The sequence below is a fragment of the Melopsittacus undulatus genome, chromosome 2, assembly GCF_012275295.1.
Source record: "Melopsittacus undulatus isolate bMelUnd1 chromosome 2, bMelUnd1.mat.Z, whole genome shotgun sequence".
Taxonomy (NCBI): Eukaryota; Metazoa; Chordata; class Aves; order Psittaciformes; family Psittaculidae; genus Melopsittacus; species Melopsittacus undulatus.
This window is the reverse complement of record NC_047528.1, coordinates 17176319-17196474: the sequence shown is the minus strand read 5'-3', so window position 1 is coordinate 17196474 and position 20156 is coordinate 17176319. Positions and strand designations below refer to the sequence as shown.

Here is a 20156-nt window from a genome sequence, read left to right as displayed (position 1 = left end):
AGCAACAGAGTCTGGGTGCTTTTTCGCAGCTGTGACAAACAAGAGGCTCCTCGCCCGTAGCCAGCTCTCACATCCTGCCAGTGACAGAAATGACCGATGATGTCCTTGAAGGATTCTTCCAAGGGCTCTGATATCTTTTGGACATGTTCTTGTTTCACTTCACAAAAAAAAAAAAAAAACAAAAAAGACACTGGAGATAGAAAACATGTGATTAAGCAATTAGTTGAAGTGCACGATGCCTTGCTGGTATCAGTACCTGGAACACAATATAGTGATTTAACTGCATCCTTCCCTTCTCAAATTATGCACTTGCAAATGTGCTGTGACAGCTGTATCAGTGTCTTTAGTCCATGAAGCCAACTAGTTCTTGAGTGAGAAAATAAAAGTAGTTGCCAGGTATTTGTACTTGGAAACACTAACACACTGATAACCTGACAAAACAACTAGCCAGACTAACCTTTTTTAAATAGGCAACTTAATTTCCACATCCACTGACAGCATACAGCAGTCCCTGGGGGAAGTTCTTTGAGCCAGGCTATGCAGGAAGTTGAACAGGTGACAGAAGCTTATAAGGCATCATCAGAGTATGAGTTAAACCTGATGTTAGTTGTTCATATGGAAACAATATTTTCTGTCTTTTCTCCTTGTGCATTTGCTTACTCCTCTTGCCCATCACTACCAGCTTGTCTGCTCACCATCACATCTCTCTCTCCCTGAAGTATTTTATCACAAGTGGTGCCTCTCTCAAATCCTTTCTGATATTTTGCCTGGGAGAGCTGGGCTGGTGAGAAGGGAGACTTTTGTAATGTTAGGGTGCAATTATGCATTATTAATGGATAAGGAAAAAGTGAAATTATAAATTCAGCTCCTTCCCTACTTATTTTGCACCCAATCACGAACTTGGCTTGCGTTGTAGTCACGTTTTCCATCACAGGCCAACACCAAGGAACTCTGAAATGACTGGGAGCTCCCTGATAGCAGAGGAAGGAGCACAAGAGACACCCCTGTATCCTGCAAGCAGAACAGGGGGAATGCTGCCTTCCAGTGCTGGCAGTGAGTTGGGGCGCTGCCAGGGCAGAGCTGCTTGCTAGAGGCTGCCAATTCCAACCACAGTAGCACACATCCCCACATCATCTTTGTGCATCTGTGAGATGCCTGCTGTTCTTGTGGGTGTCCAAAAGGGTGGCTTATTACTGTTACAGACACTAACATCAGCCTAAGTTTCGAAGCATGTGCCACATTACATACTGGTTTCCAGAACCCATGCCGTGGCTCATGTGCTGAGGCTTTCAGGCTTAAACATTTCAAATCAAAAAGAGTAAAGATTCATTCCTCACTTGAGAAAAAAAGAATTACTATTGTATACATTTACATTGCTCCACAACCACAACCTTTTGTTCCATAAAAAGTAACTGTTGTAATTTATGCTTAGATCAGTAATTAGAAAAAGCTGCATTTTCCTCGATGACTGCACACAACTATTTATAGTAAAAAACCAAATTTATTTTCTGAAAATTGTATGACTTTTTCACTATTTCTCACTCTAAACTTATTTTTTATGTAATTTGCCTACTTCTGCCATCTGATTTCCTTAGCATCTTAAGCCTACTACTTCACCTGTGAGTTGTTCAGTACTAAATATCAGCCTGAGGAGATGCAGAGCACATGCTGGCATGACCTGAGAAGTTAGGAAAACTCTTCCTGGACTGTCTGCGCTGCTGGCACCATCTACAGGGCTCTGATGGACAGAGCAGTACAGTCCCCTCGCTGCAGGTCTCAGGTGAGCCACAGGGGTGGCCAGGACAACCACTTCACACTGCTCTCAAGGCAGAAAGCTAGTGCAAGTTTCTAATACTTATCACTGAAGTCACTGTATAGAACTGGAGACTGCGTTTTCCTGCACAGCAACCTGCAGGTAACTCCTTGACACCAACCTGATTCTAGTCCAGCTGCTGACAGTTCTTACAGAGAAAATGTATTTGCCCAGACCTCCTAATTATTATAAAATTGCAGGTCTATATTCTCAGAACTAAGGCATTTTATTGCATTTTGCATCACCATTCAGATTTAGGAATAAAATGCATACATTGAACCATGATGTATTCTTGACTGCACTATAATGGTAGCTAACAACACTCTGTCTAAACACACAAACCACTTGAAAAACATTATTGCCAATGATGGAATAGCTCCATCTTCTGGAATAAAAGTTATTTTCTTGACAACCATCTATATTTCCAGCATGGATCTGTATGTAAAACCTTCTATTTTGAAGCCTAACTTGAGTATTTTACTGATGAAAGGTGAACATTGGGTAAAAAAATTGAAGGAATTTAGGATAATAAAGTATATTCTGATGAACTTTCAGAAGCATCATTTTCTAATGACACGAAAAATGCATGTCCATTGCTCAACATGCCATATTTAAAACTGACCTTATTATTTAAGAAATACCTGTAATCTGATTTTGAGAACAAGTGTTTACTGTTTAAGACAGAGCAATCAACACATGTACTTAACTTCAGACCTGATTTAGGGTTCTTTTAGCCTTCACACTCAAAGTCTGTAGTTTTTAAAAAGAGTGTTTGTGGTTAAACAGTTTTAATCAGGGAGTGATTGAAGCCCCTGCTGGAGTTCCTGATGTCGGAACTGCAAAGAAGGGGCTGCAAGTGATATTTATTCTATTTCTCAAAACACTTAAATGTAGTTTAAATTAAATATTTCAAGTTAAGCACATGATGCATTTTAGGTATGTAATTAGTAATTACTATTCCCATATGTAAAAATTTAAGTTAAGGTAAAGTCTGGTCCTCAGCTGGAGAAAACAGAACAAAACCATGTCTTATAATTCCTGATTTCATCAGTTTTATGTATCATGGGCACATTCTATGGTTGTTACTTAAAAAACAAGCTTTAGTGAACTAAGTTCTTATGTATTCACGAAGGGAAAAGAGCACTGAAGCTGCTAGTGATCTACTCACTGGTGCTGCATAGTATTTGTTTTTTCCCCACAGGAAGGGTAACCAGAAAAAAAAAAAAAAGAAAAATTAAACATGGAGATATACATCTACTTTTGAAACAGTGGCACATCTGAAATTAATACATATGGATACATGAGACTAGCAGAAATTTAAATAAACTTGTTTAACAAAACAAAGCAACTGAAGCTTTATTTCTCTATATAGAAAGATGCATCCCTATGTGCATTATTTTAAGCTAAGAGAAAGGAAAATGTCATGCAGCCCTTGCAGGAAATAAATCCTCAGGTGGTAATACATATACATAGAAAGTTTTCCCTTTAGTAGATGATTCCTCTCAAAAGACACATAATGCTATTTAGGAGAGCCAAACTTAAGATTACTTCATAGTAGAATATTCTACTACATTTTTTCAGTACAATAGCAAAACCATTGCATGAACCACCATATTGCTTGCATCAGTTAAACAAGAGCAAGTAACAAAACTTAAGCAGCTAAATGTGTATCTGGAAATCAGACTCCTTAAGCAAAGTGAGCACAATGAAAGGATATTGAACAAATGAAAGGACTTTTCTTCAAAAAATTTGTCTTTCAACTTTCTGCAGCTTCACATCTTATATGGCTTTTGAATGCAGGCATTAGTTAAAAGAATTTTCCCACCCTTAGTCATGTACTGACTGTATTTAAATACAGCAATGCAACGACAAACAGAAGTCAAACATTTAGCATACCATATTACTTTATGTAATACAGCATAAAATCCCTTTTTCTAAGGCTACAAAGGACAGATTTACAGTAATATGAGGTACCAACATTTATGGTTGTAAAAGTAGAGATGGAAAAGAATTATACAGCATTGGCATCAGACATGTCTATTTTTTCTTTTCCTTTTTTTTTAAGGGGGTTTTTGTTTTGGTTTTCTTTTTTTACAAAATACATGTCGTGATGGCCACATGCTTTAAGCTTATATTCATTTGTTTTTATATATATATTTTATTTGTAGGGGCAATTGAGAGAGAGCCACAGATAAGGAAAGGACACTAAGGTTTTAATATGGGCAACAAAAAAAAGATGTCTTCACCAGAATAGATTCACATTACAGTACACCAATATTGACAGCATTCGCTTTTGTCTATTTTTGGTACATAAGATGGGATCTCTCTACATAACCTTATAAGGCTTCAGTAACTAAAAAGTAAAAAACCTATTAGTTTACAATTTGTTTAAAAATTCTGAAAGACACAGCAAGTTCTAAATTTTAGTAGTGCTACCCATACACAACCATCCGGTTTAAGAACCCATTTAAACAGCCTCCTTTCAAGGGAGCTTCCAAGAGCAGAGTTGTGCAATATTGATGTCTCTTACTACAACGGGGAAAAAAAAAATTACACATGGCACATTCTCATTCATATTTTGCAATGTAAAAAGTTACAAACATACCTAATCAAATAAATAATAATTAAAAAAAATAATCTGAAATGTGTTTGTTATGTATCCTAAAACCACTACACAGAATAATGGAAACTTTCACTTACAGATTATTTACATGGTAATACCCAGGTCAGGGTACACACTGCTACAAAACTCATAAAACAAAAGGTAAACTTGAAATGTTTTCCATAGTAAAGGTCTAGCAGCATGACTATATCTAATGCTGTTTGTTTTCTTGACAGTTTTTGGAAGTTTGTTTTAATCTATGTCTTCATCCAGTTCATAATTGTCTTTATCATAAATATCTTTTACTAAAAGAACCCGTACGAGCATATTTTCTAAAGTGTTGCGGTCCAGTGAAGTGGCAGTGTACCAGATGGGACTCTCTGCGGAGACAGAGCACTCTGGTTGCAGATAGAACATGTCCATCCTCTGATTCAGATTCTGTGGGCTATAAGGGGGAAAATACCAAGGGTCAGAAAAACAGCCTCACAGGACAAACAAGCACATTAGCAGTTCCAACATCTTGCAGAAATGAAACTCTGTGTCTAGGCAAGTTAAAAAAAAAAAGAAAAAGAAGTATTAATGTGGATTAACATGGTTCTTGTTCAAAGAAAGTGCCATGCCCAGTCTGGCCCTAGACCAGGCTATGTGATGCCCCCAGAGCATGCACTAGTTGCCAAGTATATTTCAAACAGCTGGTATTACCTTAAATTTTACAACAGTTTTATAATATTACCTTGAATTACAACATGACCTTAATTTTTACAATAGCTTTTAAAGTGTTAAATATTTTATTAAAATTATTTCCTCAAAGATATGAGGTATGTTATCAGAAGTGGAACCAGGAGAAGCAGTCTGCTGCTCTAGGTCACAATGGTGACTAACATATGTAATACAGTAGGACTTGAAATCACACTATAAACGATGCTCCGAATGGGTTTAAGTGCATTCCTTTCCTCAAACTGACATGTTTCTAAAGAAAAAGAAATTAGTTGCTCTTTCCTCCCTACCAGCCAAGTAATTAAATTCAAAAATCCAGCTTCAACTTTTTAACAATATGCCCTCCCCAAACTGTGGCAGTAGATAACGTGAAGGCAAAAAACCCCAAACCCTGCAACAATCAGAAGTAACTGAGTTTATGAAAACAGCTGCCTGCATTAACAGACAACAAGTTACTATTTATTTCTCCCTATATCATCACATACTTGTATGTCTACCTACACTGTGCCCAAGCTCGCTCTTTATTTTTAAGAATAAGATGCCGTTTCCTTACGTTTGGTCTCACACTTCACTTGATTTATTGTTTTGTATATGCAATGTGATTTCATTGCCTTGGCATCACTCAGAGTTGCATAAAATCTACATTAAAATCAGTTGCTCAAATGGCTGTTCAATTAAAGTATTTCCCATAAAATCCTATTTTCAAACAACTCTAAAACTTAGCTGCGAATTATTTTTTTTAAGAGTTGCCTAAACCTCTCTTTCTAGTGTATTAATTTCTGTGCAGATTGGAAGGAAACAAGCTATTTCTAAATGCAGGGTTACTGTCAGTAGTACTTTTTCTACTACAAAATATTTTAAGCATTCTTTCAAATGAGGTATCTCAAAAGAATCTATTTCACATTGTCTCAATCCAATTCTTACTGAAGAAACAGGGACCTCACAAATGAAACCCTTGGCAGCAAAATCTACTGGATGTCTTGCTGGTAATTCTCTGCAGAGATACATGGTGTTTCCAGGTGAGAAAATTAAATCATACTGTCATTCTCAAATGGAATCCTTGACATTTAACCTTGAAATATTCTACTGCTCCTGTATTTTCTGCATGTCTTGTTCAGATACAGAATAGGAGATATCAATGCTTTCATTTAAATATTTTTTTCAGAAGATCTCAATCCAGTCTTTGCTTCAGTGTATTTCACACTGTACCAAAACATTTCCCTTTTGTACCTGGTCTACCCTAGACAACTTCTGTATTACCCTGTACCATACTTACCTTTTAGACAGATAGCACTCAAACATTTTCACAGGGCATCTAGCTGGATCAGATGTGTTTTCAATTTGTTCAAACACTGGTTCATCATCTTCATGTTTCCTTTTTCCAGTAGTAATCTTATCTTTAAGAAGAATATCAACATCTAAGATATAACTTGAAGTTACTTTACATTTTTAAGTAAACTTCCCAGAGCTGGCAGCCCACCAAGTACCATATTTTACCCACCACAACTACGCATATGTGCAAACTGGAAATGCAACCCACAGCCAGAACAAAGTCACAGCATTTAGCATGGAGACCAGTGGGCTCAAAGAGGTCATTTAATGCAGAGACCCTGGTCTCCTCAGACCACACACTCTTATTAAAGATCTGGGAGCTGAGAGCTGCTGAACTTTATGCAAAGGCAGACCTCTGGCTCCTCGCAAGGTGTCCAGATGTCCCTCAGAGGAGTGCAGTGTGGATACTGCTACAATACTAATTTTGAACTGCCATAGTACCTTCAGTATCAGCTCTGCACAGGGAAGACACTTGATATCGAAGACAAGCTTTGCTTTCCTTTGTTAGAGGATTTTTTTTCCACTGTCTAAAAACAGTGCCAAAAGAAAGTCTTAAGTGCTGCTCCACTGTTTTCAGGCCAAAGTATTTAGTGTTAAAGTAGAACAGAGTATTCAGAAGAGCAACCGGTGAATGCGATCCTAGCTGTTTAATCCTCCAAAGGTAATCCTCTTCAACTCTAGAGAATATTGATCCTTCAGAAAAAGGAGAGAGAAAATACAATGGATCAGCCCATAAACTGTCCAGGTGCAAAAGAATCAAGTTTTTGTTTACTGTTAATAAGTGCTCATGACAGAATAGTCTAATAAGCATATTTAATTACATGTCTATACCCCCAAAACCACCTCTTCAAGACACAGATCCCCACCATTTCAGGAAGAGACAGTCAGTGGGAAATACCAGTTTCACACAGAAGACGTTTCTATTAAACTACAGCAGCACTGTTGACATGCAGCACCCTCATGTTATTACTTAAAACCAAATGCTCAAGGGTCTGATCTTAATCCCTTCATAAAAAGCGTATTTTTTATTTAATTTTATTCTGTTCAGGCAAGGCCTCCAAATAGCTGTACCTTCTTCTTTCTTATTACTAATGGACTTAGACCGCACTCCTGGACCATATCAGGATATAGCGAGCACCCTACACAGAGGCTCTTCAGAGCTGTATGGACAAAAGCCAGTATCAAGAAGACAGAAAGGGGCTGGCAAGGATAAACCTCACTCAAGAGAGAACTGTGAGAAAGTTGGAAGAACAGTAGAATCTGCAGTTGAGCACCAACATCAATCTGCTAGGGAGAATTCCTGGTTCCTCCACAAACTGATGATCCTCCTGAGCAGAAGGCCCACAGCAAAGAGTCCTTACAGTCCAGCTAAGAAATGCTAAAATACACAGCTCATTAGCTCTACCCACACATAGCCCAGCACCTGCCTGCTTCCCATCAGGAAAAAAAAGGGCAAAAAATAAATTCAGCCCAGGTAAAAAGCACAGGCTGAAGAGCAGCTGTGCATTCTGCCTTTCTCTCCTCACAATGTACAGTCAATTTAAGATTAACAAGTAGTGGCAAAATCAACTCTTGCAGCATGGATTACCAAGAAACAGTAAGAACAAATGATAAGAACAAAACAATTGAACTCTTAGATAATACATTCACGATTTTAATCAACTACTATCACAATGCTAAAAGTGTTTGCCTATACCTACATGCTTAAGAATACAGAACTATTAGGAGATTAAAAACATACATGACCAAAAAGAAAATTACCATCTGGAAGTATGCTTGGTTGCCAACTTTTTAGGATTTTATTTAATTCCTGTTCGAATGTCTGGTAGACTGGATCAATAAATATGTTGTCTTTTCGATTACTTCCATATAAATACTACACAAAAGAGAGAGACACAATATATACAATTCCAGATTAGAACAATTCTGTACTACAGGGTTATCAGTACAGTGCTTGCACTTAAAAAAAAAATAATAAAAAAAACAATCCCACAGAAAACAAAAACCCACCAGTTTCTAAAAATAAAGCAATGACACTTTTCCAATATTTAGCAATTAAAAGCCACCTCCACGATCACATACCTTGTAAATTTCTCACTGTATATGAATCACAGATTAATTGCAACTCTAACATTTTTCTCTAAAATTTCCTGTGTGCAACACTGTCAGTGACTCGGGAGTCATTAAAAAAACACCCAAGCAAAAATAAATTAAAAAGCCAACTAATTTATCTTTCCCTCCACCCAGATCTCCAAAGAAAAATAAAACACAACACACACAAACCCCACACAGTTATCAAGAATCTCCTATTTTAAATGTGCACTCTGAACACTGATAGAAGCATCTTCAATACAGCCTGGGAGCAAAAAAAAAACCCCAAACATACATTTGTGGAAATGATATACAGCAGTGCCTGTTCTGAAATCTGATTATCTTAACCCTCTTCACCTGTCCAACAGAAACTCTTCTGAGCCTTTACCAAGAAGGAACAACTGAGAGCTATACTAGTATTTGACATTATCCTCTCTGGAGGCATTTCTAAGAAATGGAAGATTGGCTTCTTAAATTTTCCACTTCAGTGTTATCTTTGCATGAACAAGCCTGTTGCTAGTGAAGGCAATAAAAGTGACAGACATAAAAAATGTACTCTCTTCTGGAAATGGCATCTACTTCTGTACACATGCTTGAAATAACATTAAACACAGCACTCATTTATACTAGGCAGTTCAGCATTATCTTGATTTCCTTATCTCTGCACTTAGTTTTACAATCAGGAAAAACCACAAACGAATACACTTCCTAGAAGTTACTAACACAACATCTTCATTTAGGTAACTATTTTATGTACTTAACTAATTCTTCAAAGCACAATATTCTCCAAAATGTGCTTGTTTCTACATATATCAGTTTTTATTTTATAAAGCAATTCTAAACCAGACAACACAGCTTACTATAAGCTTCACGGGGTTTGCCTTTGTTCCCTGACATATTTTTCCTCCATGAATTTTCTTGTTCTCTGGTTCGCATTAAACACTCACACTGAACACCAGCAATGAAACTGAAGACAGACTCAAAACTGACTCAAAACCAATGCCCACATAAGCCTGTGACAAATCAACTAAAAGTATTTGTTTCCTGGTTCAGAAGAAGTGTTTGGCTAAACCACTAGGTGCCTGCCTGACCATGCAACAAACTTTAAGAGTGGTATTTTTCAGGATCAGTGTTTCAGAGTTATCAAAACTGTTATTGAACCATTTCTGGCTGGAAGCAGAACAATTTCAGCTGCACATGAACCCGAACTGAGAAAACATACCATTTCACTTAGATACTTAAGTTTCCTGGAACAGATTTTCCAGTGTTTCCTTTAAGAAAAACTGTCATTTTACAAAGTCAAAGAAACAACCTAAGACTTGAAGCCTCCTAAGCACTTCCCCTGTGCTCAAACTGTATTGCACACAAAAGCTCCAACCTGAGCCCTTAGCCATGGTAAATGCAGTAATTCTCTTTTCCTAACAGTTTCCACATTTTTTCATTTGAACAGAAGCTTAACTCTAAGTTAGCAAATCATTAATGATATTTGGCACAACTTTATCATTAAATGGCATCATTTAATCTCCTTTCAGTTGCTTCTGAGTTAAACAGAAACAGTACCTTTTATGCAGTAGTAGTACTCTGTTTCAGTAGGACCCACACTGGGGTTGTCAGATGGAAAGGAGGACTAAGAAAATACTATAAAGCAATGGAGTTTTGTTGCACATTACAACAACTACATTGCATTTAGTGTACCACTAATTTGTTTAAATCTGTTTCTTCAGAAAGGTTGCACATGCCCATTTACATGCAATTTGGCATTAACACAGATGGCTGCTACTTGTGACAGCTCACAAGGGTGTATGTTTCTGTCCATCACTTGCTGTTTGCCTTCATGAACTGCAAACTCCACAGAGCAGAACACATCTTCCTACCAGTCTTGAGTAGCAGTGGCACAATTGGGCCAATGAAATGGTGCTGTTACTGTTACCTGAATCAAATACTGGGCACCAAGCATAACATATGATCACAGTAAAATGATCACAAGTTGTTCCCCTAATGTTCCAGTGTTGTGGACATGCATTAGGGCTCACAATTATGTTGTACCACACAAACATTGGTTCTGATGAGCTAAACAAATACCAATGAAGTTTTTACAACTAACTTTCACAGTAGAGAAAACAATGTCAGAGGCACAAAGAAAAAGGTATTAGTTGAGTTCCATGTCATAAGCACATACCTCACTTATTGCTTATTAGCTTAATGTATTTTCAGTTCAACAGACAGATACAGAGGAACGGTATATCATGCAAGTGAAGAAGCAGAAAGCTAGCTGAATTTGAAGCATACCTTGTACCAGTGTTGACTAAAATGCCAAACAATGAATGTTTCACTTCTCAAATTTCAACTATGAGGAAAAGATCCTTAATTCTGTATACTCTCAATACAGAAAAATTAGGCGAAGTACCATTTATTTTAAGATTGTGATTTTAAAATCTGTTATTTGATTCATGGTCTCTGCCTTAAGTATAAGGCCATTTAAGCAGGATTGCAAAGCCTGTGCACAGCTTGCTTTCCACATCATACACATTTTTTATTAAATTATTTTTTTCTGCTCTGAACACTGCTTATTTTTGTCTATGATTTGCCTCATGTACCAAAAATTAAGATATCCTCTACTTAAAAGATAAACTGTGGAACTGGTTTTCTAATTATCTAGTATTATGTTATTGCCTTTACACACAATGCACCTAAACTGACCCTTTTATCCTCAAAACTCAATGTAATTACAATTCATGGGCAGGGTGCGTGTAAGACAGTCAATATAGCAGAGCTTCCTGCTCTCTACAAAAAAGCCTGACTTTGACACTCTGCAGTATTCACTGAATTAGACTCTCCCAAAAGGGACACTTCAGATAGCTTGTTTCTTCTATATGCTAAGTAACTGAATTAGTATAACATTCACAGATCATGCCTTGTTTCATTATGGTTTTATATTAAGCCATCTTTAGCAAACAAAATGAAGCACAGCATTTGGAAAAACTATGCTATTTTAGATAGCAAATTCCTTGCTTTAACCCAGCAAGAAGCTTATTACAATACACCAGTCTGCATTTGAGTTTTCAGGACGGTTCTGCAAACTCATTTTCTATACAAATAGCTTTCTACAATGTGATTTACACATCAGCCTGTGTTATATTAATAGCTCCTCACCAATAAATCTACATGATCTTCATTTTTTCACTGAAGTGGCTTACAGTCAGATCAGCAGCTCTGCTTCCCACCTCTACAGCTTTTACTAACCTCCTGAATTCCAAGACACAGGTAATAGATGCTGTCAGGTGCATAGTTCTCTCCATTCGGCCTTCGAATTTCATTGACAAAATGTGTCAACCCATAGTTTAACTCAGCTGAAGTATGTGATAATAGATCTTCCTTTAATTTCACAGACTTTGCTGTAAAACAGAGAAAAAAATGCTACATTATACAACAGAATTTGTACACAATGAGGGTGGGATGTGATATTTTTGGACTGGAAAGTGGAAAACTGGCTTAATGGCCTCTCCACTACCCTATGAATGATTCTTAATGCACTAAGCAGTTGAAATGTTAGGTCTGTATCAAAGGGTATTAGAGTTAAGTTCTGTTAGCCAAATACAGTATCACCCACTGATGAATGTGCTGTCATGTACAGCTAAGGATGACAAGGAAGTGGCCCAAGATGCTGAAGATAGTGCTGTAGAGGGAGACCTTCAGGGGAAACAGCTGTTTCCAAAGATTCAACGGTATTATACAAAAGTGCTCAGACACATGTGGGAGCTGAAGAACAAGCAGGAGTAGCAGCAATCTCCCTTCTCCCTCGCAATACAAATGTACACACAGAGGAGCACTGCAGAAAGAGCAGCAAGGCTCCACAGGAACAAAGGCAACTTCGTGTCAGAGCTCCACAGCCAGGTAATGCTAGCCTCAGATGAAAATCTCTTTCCAAGAGAAAGAGTAAGATGCACCTCCCTTGCAATTTAGAAGTCCAGAAAATGGGTGAGCTTCAAGCTGAGTTAGAATACGAGGAAAATCAGGATGCAAACAAAAAAACAAACAAAAAAAACCAAACCCAGAACAAAACAAAAAAAAAAAGAAACAAAAATTGTCACACAAAGTGAGAAGAGCCAGAAAATCGCTGTCCTGGCTTGCAGAAGCAGTGTGAGACCCATCATTCTGAACCAAGTAGGGAAAACTAGGCAAGAAAAAAAGTTTGGCAACTCTGTGGTAAATAATTCCAGTTATTGTGGGCACATTACAGACACATAAAAACTCCTATTAAAAATCCCAGCTGGAAATCAGGTGAGTATAGCAATTCTCCCCACCAAGTAAGAATTTGGATGCCAAATTTTTGAGAATACTTACTTGATTTTAGTTCCTCTAATTCTGGAACGTCTTCATTTAAATACCGAGACTTCACCCAGTGCTTCCATGCATTTACACCATATGTGTATTTGAATGGAAAACTACACTCTGAGTTTTCAGAGCTGTCATCGTGAGACTGGTATTCTGACACTGCTTTCCTCTTCACTCCCTGCCATTGAAACACAGTTCATTAACACTGCTGATAGCAGGGACACGGAAGCTGAGCAGAATAAGCAAACTGCGAGTTGAATTACAAACTGAATGTTCTGTATAAGGCAACATAAGCTTCATTCAGTAGTTCCTGTATCATACTTCTAAGGACAGTTTTTCTTGAGATGACAGACATTTCTAATTCACCTTTCAAACCGATTCCTAACAGAGTAATTCTGGTAATGGAGTTGCTGTATTGGTTATATTGTATTAAGCAACAAACACATGATGCACCAAATAATTCAGTGTGTTTAGAGGATTTCACTGTGTTAATGTGCAGAAAGCTAAAATCACCCCAAATCTATGTCAGAAGGTCAGTTTTTAGGGTTAACTGAACCTATCAATGGAAAAGCCAGAACTGGTCCCAAATGAAAGCATGTCCAGCAGTGGATACGTGAATAATGTCCAGCAGATAATGCCAAGAGGCTGGATTCTGAACTTAAAACTAGAAAAACACATTTATTCTTAGAAAGTTTTGTAAGAAGTTGGCTGTTTTTCTTCTTAAATTTGCAATATCCACTGCAGTTATTGCAACAAAACCATTTCAACATTGTGCCAGGCACCAGAAACTTTATTTCCTGTTATCTTCCTTCTAAATAAAAGAATATGGCTAATTTATCCATAATGTGTAAGCTAAGATTTTTGACTGAAAATAAAATCTGGGAAAACTGCAAACAAATAAAAATGTTTAAAAAAACTGTTTTATACAGGAGATGCTATAGCTGCCATTATAATTCACGGTGATGCCAACATTCTTCCATTTGACTATCAAATTAAACCAACACAGCTTTGTTTGAAGTACAACAGCAAGTACAGTAAGTACATATACGTTAGCACATTACACTGACAATTCTACCAATGTGAAGCAAAAACGAGCTCAAAATTTAAAAAAACACATACCACAAATATAGGATATTAGGCATGAATATGCAGTAGCAGGTTTTAGAGCAGTATGAGAACTGAAGAAAAAACCCACAAAACCTAGCATATTTTTGCCCACTTAGATTTTGTGCTTTTTGGATTTTTTTAATAGCATTATCAAATTACCTTCTTTTTGGACCGAGGCCTTGGCTGTTCCTCGTACTCCTCCCCAAAAACAGGAGGTAACAAAAACTCATTTTCCGTATCAAGCTCCTCAGTTGCTGAAAATACATTAACAGAAACTTATTTCTGATCATCTTCTGAATAAAACTGGTTTGAAAAAAACCCACAATTAAGTATAGCAATGTGCATTAACATAAGGGGTCCACAACAGCACACATATAAACATTACCAAAGACTGGATTTCAGTAAGAAGAAATAAACCTATTCTTATTTTGAAAGTAAAGCAAAGCTATCAAAATATGTATCTCTAAATAAATTGTGAAAGACACAATACTCAACATTTTCAAACTCTATCTGAAGTCATTAAGGCAGCATTTCTTACTATGGACCCGTACACAATTTTTCCACCTAGGCAGCCTTTGGTATCAGAAAGTTTTAAGTTATGGTAGGAATGAGCAGCTGTGAGTGAAAAAATTACTACACTTACTACATGCACTTTTGCTCATGTATTGCCATCGTTTCTATTCAAGTTTTATATTTTATATAGCACATTATATATGTTAAAATTTATGTTAATATTTATGTTAAATTTATGTTAATATTTATGTTAAAAACATAAAGAATCACAACATAGGACAGGTAGGCTCTGTCCAACCTGGCCTTGAACACTGCCAGGGATGGAGCATCCACAACTTCCCTGGGCAATCTGTTCTAGTGCCTCATCACTCCCACAGTAAAAGATTTCTTCCTTGTATCTACCTAGGTCTCCTCTGTTTAAGCTTGAGCCCATTGCTCCTTGTCCTATCACTACAAACCCCCTCTCCAGTACCCTTGTAGGGCCCCTTCAGATACTGGAAGGCTGCTAAGAGGTCTTCACGCAGCTTTCTTTTCTCCAGGCTGAACAGCCCCAACTTTCTCAGCCTGTCTTTGTATGGGAGGTGCTCCAGCCTCCTTATCATCCTCATGGCCCTTATCTGGACTTGCTCCGACAGCTCCATGTCCTTCTTATGCTGGGGACACCAGAGCTGTACACAATACTCCAATTGAGGTCTCATGAGAGCAGAGGGGTAGAATCACATCCTTCGACCTGTTGGTCACGCTTCCTTTGATGCAGCCCAGGATATGGTTGACTTCTGGGCTGTGACTGCAAACTGTTGGCTCTTGTTTAGTTTCCCATCTTCTTTTTCAGAGCACATCAGTGTTAATCAATACCTATCACAAATTCTTATTATACGCTACTCCATAGAATCATAGAATAGAATCACAGAATAGTTAGGATTGGAAAGGACCTCAAGATCATCTAGTTCCAACCCCCCTGCCATGGGCAGGGACACCTCACACTAAACCATATCACCAAAGGCTTCGTCCAACCTGGCCTTGAACACTGCCAGGGATGGAGCATTCACCACCTCCCTGGGCAACACATTCCAGTACCTCACCACCCTAACAGGAAAGAATTTCTTCCTTATATCCAATCTAAACCTCTGCTGTTTAAGTTTTAACCCATTACCCCTTGTCCTGTCACTACAGTCCCTAATGAAGTCCCTCACCAGCATCCCTGTAGGCCCCCTTCAGATACTGGAAGGCTGCTATGAGGTCTCCACACAGCCTTCTCTTCTCCAGGCTGAACAGCCCCAACTTTCTCAGCCTGTCTTCATATGGGAGGTGCTCCAGTACCCTGATCATCCTCGTGGCCCTCCTTCTGGACTTGTTCCAACACTTCCATGTCCTTTTTATGTTGAAGACACCAGAACTGCACACAATACGCCAGGTGACGTCTCACGAGAGCAGAGTAGAGGGGCAGGATCACTTCCTTCAACCTGCTGGTCACGCTTCTTTTGATGCAGCCCAGGATACGGTTGGCTTTCTGGGCTGCGAGTGCACACTGAAGCCAGCTCATGTTCATTTTCTCATTGACCAACACCCCTAAGTCCTTCTCCGCAGGGCTGCACTGATTTTTTTTGCCCAAGCACTTTGATTATTTTTTTTTCTCCATGATTTTACTTTCCCATATACCAAGCTTCACTTACAAATAGGGTCTAGTATGCACCTGGCTAATAAACTTCGTAAGACTAAGGTAAGACTAACCCCTAGACCTGATCTTTAAATTAGACATACAGCAAACTGAGAAAGCCAGTATAGGTATCCAGTGTTGGTATCTATGACAAAAGGCAAAAGGAATCTTCCTATATGAAATAGAGAAGCCATCCATGGGAAGTATGAGAGTTGTATGTCCAAGAAAATCTATGCCAGGGAAAACACTAGCTACTGCCTGGATTGCTTAGGACATGGTATAAGGGAACAGATACTGTTGCCTACATTCTGTAGTGTGCTAGAAATTCTGATACATAAAACCAAGACCTTACTTTAAGAAAGGTCTCAAAGTAGTGATTTTCCTGCCAGTTCAAATAATCCTACCTTCTTTAAACACAGGTATGGACATTAACAAGATACTAAAAGGAAACACAAGTGCAGCTTATTAGCTTGCAATGTTCTAATAAACTTGAGTTTATATCCCATGGAAATAAGTATCTGATGTTTGAAGAATGAATTCATTACTGTTTTCTATGACAACTGACTGTGAGCCTTTAAAACAGCTTTCCTGTATCTATGTCTGTAACAGTGATGCTGCCAACTTTGTCAAAGGCTAATTCCCCCTTTTCTTTGCATTCTCTTGCAAATACTGTATTTAGAAAGATGGAGGAACTAATTCAGAAGTCCCTACTCTAGCAATGGCATGGCAAAGTTTTAACTAACAGACAGCTAAGTGGATTTTGCAATCAAATAAAGCTCTTCTGAAAAGATGATGAAACAAGGTATGACAGTTGCTCACAATACCTATTTCATGATGTTTATTAAAATGGCAGATTAAATACCTCTTGGAAAGTCTATTTCAATATCAAGGTCTGATTCGTATGGAACATCAGGCAAACTCGTCCGTGCTTCTGCTTCTGAGTTCAGTATATTTGCCTCAACTATCACACCTGTTAAAAAAAAAAAAGAGGAAAGTTCCTGTTACTTTAATTAGCACATGGATTAGTCAGAACAAGGCAGATTTAGAACTTTAGAAGCTTAGTGGTTCTAAAGCTGCCTGTTCTGTGTATCACCATTTTAGGTTTTGTTGTTCTTGTATTCTTGGGATCTCAGATTTACTTCTCCAACCCAATTTCCTTCATGCATGTAAGATATTAGTCCATCTGTCCTTCGGTAAGATGGGCCAGCAAAGCATGTGTATAGAAAATCAAATGCTGGAGAATCTGGATCATATCAACAACCACAGAATGCAAACAAAAACAAACCTGACAAACCCCATTATCTATTTTTCTACATGATTCTACCTGCAACAGAACAGACTTTCAAGTCCCTGAAAGATCCCACAAAAGCAAACATGGCAAGCAGGTAGTGAGAGCTGGCATAAGCAAAGGGAATGCCTGTATTTTTAATGACAAAGGTCCAGTACAGCACACTGAAGGCACACAAATGACTTCAGAAAATTTTCTGTATTTCAAATGTGCGAAAATGATCTTTGAAAATGTTTAAATAGTTTAGATTTCAACTTAACATAGGAACTTAATAATAGCAATTGTTGTAACTCAATCTTTCTCTAAAATAGTAAAAAACCAAAAACCCCAACAAGCACCCCTTCTTTTCATTCACACAACCCCCTCACATACACCTCACCAAGCCAAAGAGTCAAAAACTCAGCAGGAAACTCACCGGTCACACCAGAAGCTTCAGCTTTTCCATCATGTTCAGGCACCATCTCTGACAAGTTCAGCAGCTCAGTTTCTAGAGGATTTGAGGGCACTTTTCCCTTCAGCTCTTCTATTGCTGACAGGATTTTCTCACTGCTATCCAGAGTAGTGGACAAGAAAACTGGAACTGGCACCTATGCAGACAGGGAGGAAAAGATAATTAGAAAAAAAATTCCCTCTGCAAGAAAACATATACAGCAGCCAACACAGAAACAAACTCTATACCCCTCTTGTAAAAGACACAGTTAATACAGATTATAAACATATCACCTCAGTGTGGTCTAACAAAAAAATGTTGACAGGTTAAAAAAATAAATATAAATGAGAACAGAAGGGAAAGCAGGAAAGGATACAGAGAAAAATTAAATATTATAAATATACTTGGTTAAAGTAAGAACAGAAAGGACTTTGGAGGTTCAAACCTGTCTGACTGTAAATTCAGATTAACATTTTGGGCAAATCAGCATCCTTTTTTAGTGGCTTCCCTGTGAGAGATGGAATTTCAGGAATTCAGGGGGTTTTGTCCACCACTTGGATGAGATTTGGTAACCACTTAAGAGTTATTTTCTTTTGCTGGCACAACGTTAAGTTTTTTCACTTCCTCCTGTTTATCCCACTCTTCCATCCCTCCCCAAGACACTCCTTTCAGTTTCCTTGTTACCAGTGTTAAACTTGCTATTTAATATTTATTTAACAAACTCAAAAGTACCACTCAGAATTGTTCCTAAAAAGATCATCAGGGGGAGGCAGACAGGTCCTAAAGAACAATCAGGACACTAAGTGCCACTGTCAGATTTCTAATACTTTTTCAATAAATAGTGCTGCAGCACCCTGCAGTGGTTTAGACAGACCAGAATGAGAACAGCCAACAATACAAAGTGGTCCCTCACACACATGTGAATAGATGCCAATTTAAAAGTGAAGCTGAAGTGTTACTTACAGGAACAGGAACAGGAACTGTTGTAGGAACAGGAACATTCTGACTATGCATGTTCACAGGCACAGGAACATAGACAGGTACAGGAATAGGCACTGGGATATACTCTTTTTTCCAATCATCTTCTATGAAAAGAAAAAAGAAAAAGGCAAACACTGCCAGGTACTTAAATATATTTTACACCTGCAGTTTAGAGAAAAAAAAATCAGAGTATTTGCAGTATGTTCCAAGACAGACTGAAAAAATCTGCAGTGAAGAAATTAGTAGCTCCAGTACAGCTCAAGAGTTACCTGTCTGACAAGATTTTGTCTGCATATGAGGTTTACAGTACGTGGCTTTCGTCATCGTCAAAGGCTTGCAAAGAACTGCCTTGTTCTTCATTTCTCTGTTAGGTGTTGGAGAAGGTGGTGGTGCTGAGCCCTACAGACAGGCAAATAAAAAGAAATTGTGCTGTTGCATCACACTGATTTCAACACAAAGTTCTTGATTTAATGTATCAGTTGATACTTTTCCTCTATGAGATACTGAAAAGGGAGCTCACAACAGCACAACATAACAGCATTGTTCTTCTTTAATTGCAAGCTACTGTATGTTTCTAGTAAGGAGCTCCCAGTGCCAGGAATTTAACATAGCCGTATTTTGCTCAGCCAGGGCTAGCACTTTATTATTTTTTTTTAATTTAAGATACTATTTTTTTACATTCCTGTTTAAATGCAAGTGCAACTTAAGCTGGTTTCTAACTTTAAAAATGATTTTAGCTGTAAAGAGAATTCACCCTAAGTAGCATAACAGACTGCTGGTGCAAGGTCCAACCGTCCTGAACTATGCTATCATTCAAAGACTATATTTTTTTAAAAAAAGTAATTCTAAATAAAGTACCTCTGAACATTTTAATTCCTAAAGCACGAACTTCGAGCCCCCCCTGCTGGCTCTATGACAGTGACAACAAATACTTTGGAACATAACATAATGCTCAAACTGCCATCTTACAGTCAACTGGTTAAAACCCTCTTGCCCCAGACATGTTTTTGTCCCCTAACACCTGTTTTAGAACCTGACTGAAGAAACTTTTGTATAGTCATATGTATTAGTAGCCCCACATATTGTTTTAAATATGGAAAGTCAAGTCATAAGAACAGCAGTAGATCTTCACTTTCTAAAATATATTGAAAAAGCCTGTATCACACTTAGCTTTTGTATGATCTTCAGAAGTTTTTGGACTGAATTAGCATCATTAATAAAATACTGATGTTTTTACCACAACAGTTCGGCTCATCTGATGTCTCCAGCTACATAAGCAATCTTATTTCC

The 20156-nt window shown here is 37.9% G+C and overlaps 1 protein-coding gene across 2 annotated transcripts in view; it reads right to left on the bottom strand.

The window, feature by feature from the left end:
• Positions 1–3140: 3140 nt before the first annotated feature.
• The window catches only part of ZMYM2 (zinc finger MYM-type containing 2), an 88661-nt gene continuing 71645 nt past the window's right edge, over positions 3141–20156 (bottom strand). For both annotated transcript variants that reach the window (XM_031049523.2, XM_031049522.2), the window contains 11 exons: positions 19136–19265; positions 18849–18970; positions 17871–18042; positions 17030–17137; positions 14157–14251; positions 12900–13068; positions 11799–11950; positions 8226–8340; positions 6906–7157; positions 6409–6529; positions 3141–4860 (listed from right to left, as the gene is read on the bottom strand). In XM_031049523.2, the coding sequence (XP_030905383.2) occupies positions 4668–4860; positions 6409–6529; positions 6906–7157; positions 8226–8340; positions 11799–11950; positions 12900–13068; positions 14157–14251; positions 17030–17137; positions 17871–18042; positions 18849–18970; positions 19136–19265 (1629 nt within the window). In that variant the 3' untranslated portion in view covers positions 3141–4667. The remainder of the gene's footprint in view (positions 4861–6408; positions 6530–6905; positions 7158–8225; positions 8341–11798; positions 11951–12899; positions 13069–14156; positions 14252–17029; positions 17138–17870; positions 18043–18848; positions 18971–19135; positions 19266–20156) is intronic.